This window comes from Oncorhynchus mykiss, chromosome 23, assembly GCF_057628025.1.
Source record: "Oncorhynchus mykiss isolate SJ-2025 chromosome 23, ASM5762802v1, whole genome shotgun sequence".
Taxonomy (NCBI): Eukaryota; Metazoa; Chordata; class Actinopteri; order Salmoniformes; family Salmonidae; genus Oncorhynchus; species Oncorhynchus mykiss.
In genome coordinates this window covers 21,974,846-21,987,397 of record NC_143044.1, presented here as the reverse complement: position 1 = coordinate 21,987,397, position 12,552 = coordinate 21,974,846, and the positions used below count along the sequence as shown (strand labels likewise).

Genomic DNA, 12,552 nt, shown 5'->3' with positions numbered 1-12,552 from the left:
TTATAGGTAGCCAGATCGTGATTACAACAAAACATTTTACCACGCTGTCTTGTTACATTGGTGAGTAAAAACTCATGCTTCCTCATACCCCGTCTGAAAATAAAATATTAATTTCACTCAACTGCGTTACACACTCCAGTGAGCAGATGGCGATGTCGGGCTTTAAGGCAATGCTGCCAATGTGACGTATTATCTAGTGGACGGGACGCTTCTTACACACAGCAACAGTTAGACAGCCACCTCCGTAGCTTGCTAGCCAAACCGATACAGCTCGTTAGACGCTTTCGTGTATATTAGCCACTATGTTTTAAACCAATGTCTGTTGTCTAGTTAGTTATCCCATTTAATGTAATATTTACTGTGTTGTTATTGGTAAACTAGCTGGCTGGTTAGATTAGCACTATCCTAGCAAGCAAGCTGACATCGCCGACCATGACCTCACTAAGCTACTCTCCAACTATTAAAGAAGAGGTCTGCTGGACGGAGAAGGAGGATGTTGTTCGAGTGAAAGAAGAAGAGAAAGAAGTTACAGTAAAAGAAGAGGGAGACGCGTTCAGAGTGAAAGTGGAGGAGGAAGTTACTGTGAAAGAAGAGGAGCAAGAGGAGGATGGAGTTGTCAGAGTGAAAGAAGAGAATAGGGAGATGACTGTCACATCGAAAAAGGAGGAGGAAGAGGAAACTGGATATCTGGGCTCGGTTTCCCAAAGTGGTCTTAAGGCATCCTATGGTTCTAACGATGAATTTAGCCTTAAAATGCGTTTGGGAAAATCGGCCCAGATTAACACTAGTAAGTACTGTCTTAAAAACAGAGACACAAACTCTGCAGTTGTTGATCAGACGTGTGGTGTTAAAGGGTAAATCTGCAGTTGTTACATCCATATTTAGACTTGATAATTATTTATATATAGCCATTTATTCTTGAAGAATATAACATATTGGCTGAGTTCAAAGTTTTGTCTTCGCTTGATTATTGTCCAGCTATGTGGTACTGCAAAGAAATACCTAGTTAAGTTGCAGCTGGCCAAGAACAGAGCTGCAGGTCTTGCTCTTAAATGTAATCAGAGGGCTAATATAAATGCTATGTATGCCAGTCTCTTGACTAAGAGTTGAGGAGTTGCAGTTTGGTTTGTTGATTGATTGTGTCTTTTTTAAAGGGGCAACCAAGGATTTAAACAGCAACAAAATGGTATACCTGAGAATTGGTTTGGTTAACATCTGAGGGATGGGTGCTGGAGAAATGTAACCACTCTCAAATCCACAGAGAAAGCTATTGTAGAAACCTTAACCCAAAACCTAGCGACCTCGTCAAGAAGTAAAGACATCTTGGCGTAACGGTTAAAATGTGTTGTCTTGACTGTGGCTGGGCCCAGATTTGAGTCCAGCTCAGAGCTCCCCCTGAATTCGCTACACTATGGTTACAAGTAGTCATCCACCGATATGACATTTTTGGCCAATACCGATATCCAATATTTTACTTGCCAAAAAAAACACGATACCAATACCAATAACCAATATTTACAATTTTAGTGGCCTTTTAAGCATTTTGGTACAGTTAAATAGTTAAAACACACACATGGACGCAGCGGTCTAAGGCACTGCATCTCAGTGCAAGAGGTGTCACTACAGTCCCTGGTTCGAACCCAGGCTCTATGACATCCGGCCGTGATTGGGAGTCCCATAGGGCGGCGCACAATTGGCCCCATTATCAGTAAAACATTATCAAAACCCAAAACTTTGACTTACTTGCTGTGCTGTTTCGTTGTTCAGTTGTTTCATTCTCAACCAAGATTTCTCATACTCGCTCTAGATAGTTAGCTAACATCATCTAAAATAACCCTAATTTACAAGATCGTTCTTATTTGATTAATGGTGGTCGGACCCATCTATGTGAAGCTAGCCACAATAAATATTAGCCACAATAGTGGACTTTGCGTTTAGCCTTCAAAATAAAAGTATGTAATTGACAGTGATGCAAATGAATACAAATAGTAGAATTATGCCATAATTGCATAAGCAAGGTTGGAGTGTTGTTATATAAAATCAACAAGACAATAATTTGTTAATTTGACAATCAGTTGAAATCACACACGTATTATACTTTAGAATTGCGTTGGGGACATACTTATTTCACTGTACAGCCTTACCTATGGATTGTGGATCAATGACATGGGGTATCAGTCTACTCAGTGACACCCAGAGAACATTAGCGTTGTAGCTCTTATTGCGGGACTCTTAAACAACAGTAAATTGAGCCACATTTATTGTCAAATGATGTGTTTTGAACACTATTCTTGAGGAAAAACAATACTGCGTGGATGTTTTGGAGTCTGATAACTGAGGTGGACATTGGGAAAAAAATATATTGTGTATTGAGTAGACTGATACCCCATTTCATTGATCCCCAATCCTTAGGTAAAGCTGTACAGTGTAATATAAATGTCACTACACACAGTAGGCTGACTGGGGAGGTGATTTCACACAGTCAGTCCTGCGACAATGCTAATATTTGCCTAAACACAGTTGTGTTCTGTGGGTGTCACCAAGTTGACTGATACCCCATTTCATTGCTTCTCAATTCCAATCTTGTTTAACATTATCTAGTCTAAATATGGCATGATTCCACCAATTGTATCCTTCTGCATCACTTTCAAAGAGTTACTTTTATTTTGAAGGCAAACCACAAATTCCACATAATTGCGCCAATCCTTATTGTGGCTAGCTTCACAACATATAACCTGGTTCGGTCAAGCATCACTAGCCAGATGGCGAACAACAAGTTACTACCTAGCTAATACTTACTCACAATGATTCTTAAATCATTGCTAAGAATAATGAAAATGACTGCAGTTTCTACAGGTCATTGTTTTCAAGCTGGTTATATTGGTGCTAGCTAGGTACCAAGCTAAAGCTAGCTACCCCAGAAGTTGCGGTCTAACAAATAATGCTTTATTACCAACGCGGTATTGTAAACACATTGTTCGTGGCCGATGCTTGCTTGTTTGCAGACCTTTTTGTACAGCTTTGACAGTGCTACTGATAGTAGTGGTGGCGCTAGGCTTGCACGTGTGCGTGCAAATTCAGAACACACAACATTCTGTAATAGAACTGTGTTATTTGACACGTTAAATTAAAAGCTTATTTAACGCGTCAAATAGTGTTATTGTCAAATAGTGTTATTTGACGTGTATCTTTTTTTGACACGCAAAGACCCAAACAGCGTTCCATAGTATTTTATTTATTTTATTTATTTAACCAGGTAGGCTAGTTGAGAACAAGTTCTCATTTACAACTGCGACCTGGCCAAGATAAAGCATAGCAATTCGACACATACAACAACACAGAGTCACACATGGAATAAAAAAACATAGTCAATAATACAGTAGAACAAAACAAAACAACAAGTCTATATACAGTGAGTGCAAATGAGGTAGGATAAGAGAGGTAAGGCAAGAAATAGGCCATGGTGGTGAAGTAATTACAATATAGCAATTAAACACTGGAATGGTAGATGTGCAAAAGATGAATGTGCAAGTTGAGATGCTGGGATGCAAAGGAGCAAGATGAATAAATACAGTATGGGGATGAGGTAGGTAGATAGATGGGCTGTTTACAGATGGGCTATCTACAGGTACAGTGATCTGTGAGATGCGCTGACAGCTGGTGCTTAAAGCTAGTGAGGGAGATATGAGTCTCCAGCTTCAGAGATTTTTGCAATTCGTTCCAGTCATTGGCAGCTAAGAACTGTAAGGAAAGATGATCAAAGGAGGAATTTGCTTTGGGGTGACCAGTGAGATATACCTGCTGGAGCGCGTGCTACGAGTGGGTGCTGCTATGGTGACCAGTGAGCTGAGATAAGGCGGGGCTTTACCTAGCAGAGACTTGTAGATAACCTGTAGCCAGTGGGTCTGGCGATGAGTATGAAGCGAGGGCCAACCAACAAGAGCGTACAGGTCGCAATGGTGGGTAAGTGTATGTGGCTTTGGTGACAAAACAGATGGCACTGTGATAGACTGCATCCAGTTTTTTGAGTAGAGTGTTGGAGACTATTTTATAGATGACGAAGTCGAGGATCGGTAGGATGGTCAGTTTTACGAGGGTATGTTTGGCGGCATGAGTAAAGAATGCTTTGTTGCGATATAGGAAGCTAATTCTAGATTTAATTTTGGATTGGAGATGCTTAATGTGAGTCTGGAAGGAGAGTTTACAGTCTAACCAGACACCTAGGTATTTGTAGTTGTCCACGTATTCTAAGTCCGTCCAGAGTAGTGATGCTGGACAGGTGAGCAGGTGCGGGCAGAGATCGGTTGAATAGCATGCATTTAGTTTTACTTGCGTTTAAGAGCAGTTGGAGAGTTTTATGGCATTGAAGCTTGTTTGGTGGTTATTTAACAGTGTCCAAAGAGGGGCCAGAAGTATACAGAATGGTGTCGTCTACGTAGAGGTGTATCAGAGAATCACCAGCAGTAAGAGCAACATCATTGATGTATACAGAGAAGAGAGTCAGCCTGAGGATTGAACCCTGTGGCACCCCCATAGAGACTGCCAGAGGCCCGGACAACAGGCCCTCCGATTTGACACACTGAACTCTATCAGAGAAGTAGTTGGTAAACCAGGCGAGGCAATCATTTGAGAAACCAAGGCTGTTGAGTCTGCCAATAAGAATGTGGTGATTGACAGAGTCAAAAGCCTTGGCCAGGTCGATGAATACGGCTGCACAGTAATGTATCTTATCGATGGTGGTTATGTCGTTTAGGACCTTGAGTGTGGCTGAGGTGCACCCATGACCAGCTCTTAAACCAGATTGCATAGCGGAGAAGATACGGTGGGATTCGAAATGGTCGGTAATCTTTTTAACTTGGATTTCGAAGACCTTAGAAAGACAGGGTAGGATAGATATAGGTCTATAGCAGTTTGGGTCTAGAGTGTCACCCCCTTTGAAGAGGGGGATGACCGCGGCAGCTTTCCAATCTTTGGGAATTTCAGACGATCCGAAAGAGAGGTTGAACAGGCTAGTAATAGCGGTTGCAACAATTTTGGCAGATAATTTTAGAAAGAGAGGGTCCAGATTGTCTAGCCCTGCTGATTTGTAGGGTCCAGATTTTGACGCTTTTTCAGAACATCAGCTTTCTGGATTTGGGTGAAGGAGAAATGGTGGGGGCTTTGGCGGGTTGCTGTGGAGGGTGCCGGGCAGTTCACCGGGGTAGGGGTAGCCAGGTGGAAAGCCTTTTTGAGTTTGTACTACAGGATGCAAATTTCTGTTTTAAAAAGCTAGCCTTAGCTTTCCTAAATGCCTGTGTATATTTGTTCCTAACTTACCTGATAAGTTGCATATCACGGGGGCTATTCGATGCTAATGCAGAACGCCACAGGATGTTTTTATGCTAGTCAAGGGCAGACAGTTCTGGAGTGAACCAAGGACTATATATATTCCTAGTTCCATTTTTTTTTAATGGGGCATGCTTATTTAAGATGGTGAGGAAAGCACTTTTAAAGAATAGCCAGGCATCATCTTCTGACGGGATGAGGTCAATGTCATTCCAGGATACCCCGGCCAGGTTGATTAGAAAGGCCTGCTCGCAGAAGTGTTTTAGGTAGCGTTTGACAGTGATGAGGGGTGGTCGATTGGTCGCAGACCCATTACGGATGCAGGCAATGAGGCAGTGATCGCTGAGATCTTGATTGAAAACAGCAGAGGTGTATTTGGAGGGTGAGTTATTTAGGATGACATCTATGAGGGTGCCCGTGTTTACGGATTTGGAGTTGTACCTGGTAGGTTCATTGATCATTTGTGTGAGATTGAGGGCATCAAGCTTGGATTGTAGGATGGCCTGGGTGTTAAGCATGTCCCAGTTTAGGTCACCTAGTAGCACAAGCTCAGAAGATAGATGGGGGGCAATCAATTCACATATGGTATCGAGGGCACAACTGGGGGCAGAGGGAGGTCTTGCAAGTGGCAACCGTGAGAGACTTGTTTCTCGAAAGGTGAATTTTTAGAAGTAGAAGCTAAAATTTTTGGGAACAGACTAGAGGTCGACCGATTAATCGGAATGGCCGATTAATTAGGGCCGATTTCAAGTTTTCATAACAATATGAAATTGGTATTTTTGGGCACCGATTTCCGATAATTTTTTAATAAATGTTTTATTTTCATACCTTTTATTTAACTAGGTAAGTCAGTTAAGAACACATTCTTATTTTCAATGACTGCCAAGGAACTGTGGGTTAACTGCCTTGTTCAGGGGCAGAACGACAGATTTTCACCTTGTCAGCTCAGGGGTTCCAATTTTGCAACCGCACAGTTAACTAGTCCAACGCTCTAACCATTGCACTCCATGAGTAGCCTGCCTGTTATGCAAATGCAGTAGAAGCCAAGGTAAATTGCTAGCTAGCATTAAACTTATTTTATGGGGCGGCAGGGTAGCCTAGTGGTTAGAGCGTTCAAACCCCCGAGCGGACAAGGTACAAATCTGTCGTTCTGCCCCTGAACAGGCAGTTAACCCACTGTTCCTAGGCATTGAAAATAAGAATTTGTTCTTAACTGACTTGCCTAGTTAAATAAAGGTAAAAAAAACGTATCTTACTAATCCAGTTTAGCAGGCAATATTAACCAGGTGAAATTGTGTCATTTCTCTTGCGTTCATTGCACGCAGAGTCAGGGTATGTGCAACTGCCTGGCTCATTGCGATCTAATTTGCCAGAATTTTACGTAATTATGACATACATTGACGGTTGTGTAATGTAACAAGAATATTTAGACTTAGGGATGCCACCCGTTAGATAAAATACCGAACGGTTCCGTCTTTCACTGAAATAATAAACGTTTTGTTTTCTAAATGATAGTTTCCGGATTCAATCATATTAATGACCTAAGGCTCGTATTTCTGTGTGTTATTATGTTATAATTAAGTCTGATTTGATAGAGCAGTCTGACTGAGCAGCAGCAGGCCTGTAATCATTCATTCAAACAGCACTTTCATGCGTTTTGCCAGCAGCTCTTTGCAAGCACATCGCTGTTTATGATTTCAAGCCTATCAGCCTAATGGCTGGTGTAACCAATGTGAAATGGTTAGCTAGTTAGCTGGGTGTGCGCTAATACTGTTTAAAACGTCACTCGCTTTTAGATTTGGAGTAGTTATTCCCCTTGCGCGGCAAGGGCCGCGGCTTTTGTGGAGCGATGGGTAACGATGCTTCGAGTGTGGCTAGCGAGGAGGGGGACGGAAGCTATACTGTTACACTGGCAATACTATAGTGCCTATAAGAACATCCAATATTCAAAGGTATATGAAATACAAATGGTATAGAGAGAAAAAGTCCTATAAATACTATATTAACTACAGGCTAAAACCTCTTACCTTGGAATATTGAAGTCTCATGTTAAAAGGAACCACCAACTTTCATATGTTCTCATGTTCTGAGCAAGGAACTTAAACATTAGCTTTTTTACATGGCACACATTTTTACATGGCACATATTACTTTCTTCTCCAACACTTTGTTTTTGCATTATTTAAACCAAATTGAATGTGTTTCATTATTTATTTGAGGCTAAATTGATTTGATTGATGTTTTATATTAAGTTAAAATAAGTGTTAATTCAGTATTGTTCTAATTGTCATTATTACAAATAAAAATATATAAAAATCGGCTGATTAATCGGTATTGGCTCTTTTGGTCCTCCAATAATCGGTATCGTTGTTGAAAAATCATTATCGGTCGACTTCTAGTACAGATTTGAATAGTAATACAGAACTCTGCAGGCTATCTTTGCAGTAGATTGCAACACCACCCCCTTTGGCAGTTCTATTTTGGTGGAAAATGTTATAGTTAGCGATGGAGATTTCAGGGTTTTTGGTGGTTTTCCTAAACCAGGATTAAGACATCCGGGTTGGCAGAGTGTGCTAAAGCAGTGAGTAAAACAAACTTAGTGAGTAGGCTTCTAATGTTAACATGCATGAAACCAAGGCTTTTACGGTTGCAGAAGTTAACAAATGAGAGCACCTGGGAGTGGGAGTGGAGCTAGGCACTGCAGGACCTGGATTAACCTCTACATCACCAGAGGAACAGAGGAGAAGTAGGATAAGGGTACGGCTAAATGCTATACGAACTGGCCGTCTAGCACGTTCGGAACAGAAGGCCTGATTCACATAGTCTCCTCTGAACAGTTGATGTTGAGATGTGTCTGTTACTTGAACTCTGAAGCATTTATTTGGGCTGCAATCAACTCTAATGAACGTATCCTCTGCAGTAGAGGTAACTGGGTCTTCCTTTCCTGTGACGGTCCTCATGAGAGCCAGTTTCATCATAGCACTTGATGGTTTTTGCGACTGCACTTGAAGAAACTTCTTGAAATGTTCTTGATTACTTTAAGACATGAAGGTCAGTTAATGATGGACTGTCGTTTCTCTTTGCTTATTTGAGCTGTTCTTGCCATAAAATGGACTTGGTCTCATCTTTATACCACCCCTACCTTGTCACAACACAACTGATTGGCTAAAACGCATTAAGAAGGAAAGAAATTCCACAAAGGAACTTTTAACAAGGCACACCGGTCAATTGAAATGCATTCCTGGTGACTACCTCATGAAGCTGGTTGAGAGAATACCAAGATTGTGCAAAGCTGTCGTCAAAGCCTAGGGTGGCTACTTTGAAGAATCTCAAATATATTTTGATTTGTTTAACACTTTTTTTGATTACTACATGATTCCATATGTGTTGTTTCATAGTTTTGATGTCTTCACTATTATTCTACAATGTAGCAAATATTTAAAATAAAGATGAACCCTTTAATGAGTAGGTGTGTCCAAACTTTTGACTGGTACTGTATATGTGACTAACAGATGCATATCTGTATTCCCAGTCATGTGAAATCCATAGATTAGGGCCTAATGAATTTATTTCAGTTCACTGATTTCCTTATATGAACTGTAACTATGTAAAAACGTTTAAATTGTTGCATGTTGCAGTTATATTTTTGTTCTGTAGAAAATCTTAGCTCACCATTTTTGCTCCATGCAGATCTACTGCATCCGTAACTAGCGGTTTCTGCATTAGCATGGAGCTAACATTAGCGTGCACACGGCCCTCATGCGGCAAATTTTAGCAAACCTAGAAGGGAGCCTGCCTATATTGGTGACCAAAAGTCATCTGGCACAGAACGAAGGGTTTCAGAAAGTCTCATTTATTTCTAGCCTAGAATAATCCACTTTACCACTAATGTGAAAAAATATATAATATGACTGTTGTCACTTGACTGTCTTTAAGACAATTGGCAAATACATTTGTAAAAGCATTTATACTTCATTAGACAGTCATGGGAATCACCTTTTAGCTGAAATAAACAGGGGATTTCTGCTGTTGTGGGCCTTTAACCATCTGTCTGACTTTGTTGTTCACACAGGAGAGAGACTTGACTATCGTGGATCCTCTGTAGAGCCTCATCAATATCATGAAGCTGACGAGGCAGAGAAGAGTCTCTCCACATCAGAACACCTCAAGAAAAACCAGCGGAAACCCACAGGGAAGAAATCTCACCGATGCTCCGACTGTGGAAAGAGTTACTCAAGATCAGATACACTAAAGGTACACCAGAGAATTCACAATGGAGAGAAACCTTATACCTGTGATCAATGTGGCAAGAGTTTTGTTACATCTAGCCGTCTGACTATACACCAGAGAACACATACAGGAGAGAAGCCATATAGCTGTGATCAATGTGAGAAGAGTTTTGTTACGTCTAGCCATCTGACTATACACCAGAGAACACACACAGGAGAGAAATCTTACCATTGCTCTGACTGTGGAAAGAGTTACTCAAGATCAGATTCACTAAAAGTACACCAGAGAAGTCACACTGGAGAGAAACCTTTTATCTGTTATCAGTGTGGGAAGAGTTTGAATGATCCAAGCAGCATGAAAACACACCAGGGAATTCAGGCTGGAGAGAAACCTCATTGCTGCTTTGACTGCGGGAGGAGATTCACCCCTTCAGAGGACCTTAAAAAACGTCAGAGAATTCATACAGGAGTGAAACCTTATAACTGTTATCAATGTGGGAAGAGTTTTACTGAATCTAGACAGCTGACAATACATCAGAGAGCACACACAGGAGAGAAACCTTACCCCTGCCCTAACTGTGGAAAGAGTTTTGTTTCTTCAGTACATTTAAAATCACACCAGAGAACACACACTGGAGAGAAGCCTTATAGCTGTAACCAATGTGGGAAGAGTTTTACTCACTCAAGCTGCCTGATGGTACATCGGAGAACACACACAGGAGAGAAACCTTATAGCTGTAACCAATGTGGGAAGAGCTTTGTTACATCTAGCCGTCTGACTATACACCAGAGAACACACACAGGAGAGAAGCCTTATAGCTGTGATCAATGTGGGAATAGTTTTACTACATCTAGCCATCTGACTATGCACGAGAGAACACACACAGGAGAGAAGCCTTATAGCTGTGATCAATGTGGGAAGAGTTTTACTACATCTAGCCATCTGACTATGCACCAGCGGACACACACAGGAGAGAACCCTTATAGCTGTAATCAATGTGGGAAGAGATACACTGGTAGAAAATCTCTGATTAAACATCAGAAAATACATATATGAGGACATTGTACCATGATTTCAATTAAATAATGTCACAATGTAGAATGCTTTTAACATTGTAGTAGGAGTATTTTAATGTCACAATGTATAACCCTAAACTCCCCCCCCCCCCCCCCCCCCCCATTCTATTGATATTAGCCTCATAAGGGCAAAAAAACAGGCTCTGAATTGAAAGAGCACTATTTATGTGATTAACAAAGAAAGTGTTGCGTTACACTTACCGTGTTGGGACCCACTTGAAAAAAAATGCAACACCTCAAAATGTAGCTAGATGTTTTTCAACAAATTGTCCTCTAACCAGTGAGGTAAACATTATTCCCAGATTCCATGTGGTTTTTGAGCTGTTAGTTTTAACAGGACATGTAACCTCATCTCCCCCCTCTCGTGCAACTGATTGGTGAAGCTGGTTGAGAGAATGCAAAGCTGTCATCAAGGCAAAGGGTGGCTACTTTGAAGAAATTCAAATATAAAATATGTTTTCTATATGTTATTTCATAGTTGTGATGTCTTTACTATTATTCTACAATGTATAAAATAGTAAAAACAAAGAAGAACCCTTGAATGAGTGGGTGTGTCCAAACTTTTGACTGGTATTGTACGTTCACTTTTGGTTGACAGTGAAAGTTGAAAATACACATGTTTCAGTTTGTTATTTCAATGACTTGAAAACAACTTAATTTCAAAATACTTGCAGCTTATACACATGGACAGAGTATTAAAAAATTGGTCTATTAACAATTGTATTAACAATCGTACATCACTCTAGTATTTATACACACTATTTATTTACAACATTCAAGTGCTAATTGTATTTATTCCTCTTCTGAAGAAGCGTGACTCAAATCACCTACTCATGTCAAACATCCAGCGTGGCAAAATATATATATTTCGTATTATTCCATGCCTCACCATTAAGGGAATTATTGCCAATACCTATCAACAAAGGGGTGTACATTTGGTTATATATATATATATATATATATATATGTCATATTTACATTTCATGTAACATTTAGTCATCTTAATTATTCATGCAACCAACTTTTTACAAGTATTTTCTTTACAAACAATGGAGTAAAACAAACTTATATTTTGGGTTGGACATTGCATCCTATTCTTATTATTTTAGCTAATGGCATTTCCTGCTCGTTAGTCTTTGTTTTTATCTTTATTCTTTCGTTTTTTATCCTCTTATGTTTGTTGTGTAGTAAATATTTCAGTTCTTTTTTTATTTTTCTATGAAGTGCATTGCATCCATGTCTGAAATGTGCTATATAAATAAAGCATAAGTTAATTTTAACATATTGCTAAACAAATGGAACCAATGACCAACTTCACCCAATCCAGTGCATTTTTGTTGAAAAGGAAAAATGTTGAAATCAATAATGCGTCAAAGGATTCAACTACTGAAAACTGAAACAAACAAATGGATCAAACAGATCAATCCCACTTTTCAAGCCTGCTGAAGGCCTGGTGGCATGGTAAACACCACCCCGGGCTCTACCAGGGGCACACTTGGGGTGGTCTCCCACAGCTCTGCATACTGTATGTGGCAGTAGGTAGTACCAATGCCTGACCTAGCGCCTGAAGACAAAAGTCAGACACAGATTCCAAATGATGGTCATTAAATGATTCCATTAGGTTCAATACATGAAGTAATAGCTTCAAAATAGATGTCTACCATCTCTATAATGAATAGGCTGATCAAAATATAGCATAGTCATTTCGAGTTTCAATAATAATAAATCAGTTATTTATTGCTTTTCTTATGTGCCAAAAGTGCCAAAACAGTGTGAGCCAGCAATCTGTCTTTACATTGAGCATCACCCCTTACCTGCGATATCGTGATTTGCCAAAATGATCAGTGACGCAAAATCTGCATACCTGAACAAAGTTCCTCGTTAGTCGTTGCACAGTCTTGATAGCATAGAGATAGATAGGC

General features: G+C 40.2%; 1 protein-coding gene across 1 annotated transcript; it reads left to right on the top strand.

Annotated features, from left to right (window-relative positions):
- The first annotated feature begins 220 nt into the window (after positions 1–220).
- Positions 221–11,910, top strand: LOC110503101 (uncharacterized). The gene is made up of 2 exons (XM_090217062.1): positions 221–787; positions 9,397–11,910. Exons 1-2 carry the CDS (start codon positions 433–435, stop codon positions 10,608–10,610), a joined length of 1,569 nt encoding a protein of 522 aa, XP_090073188.1. The 5' UTR covers positions 221–432; the 3' UTR covers positions 10,611–11,910.
- The last annotated feature ends 642 nt before the right edge of the window (positions 11,911–12,552 follow it).

Coding starts and splice junctions, on each gene's coding strand:
- LOC110503101 (XM_090217062.1), top strand. CDS start 433: ATGACCTCACTAAGCTACTCTCCAACTATTAAAGAAGAGGTCTGCTGG. Junction 788..9,396: donor ATCGGCCCAGATTAACACTA/GTAAGTACTGTC, acceptor TTGTTCACACAG/GAGAGAGACTTGACTATCGT.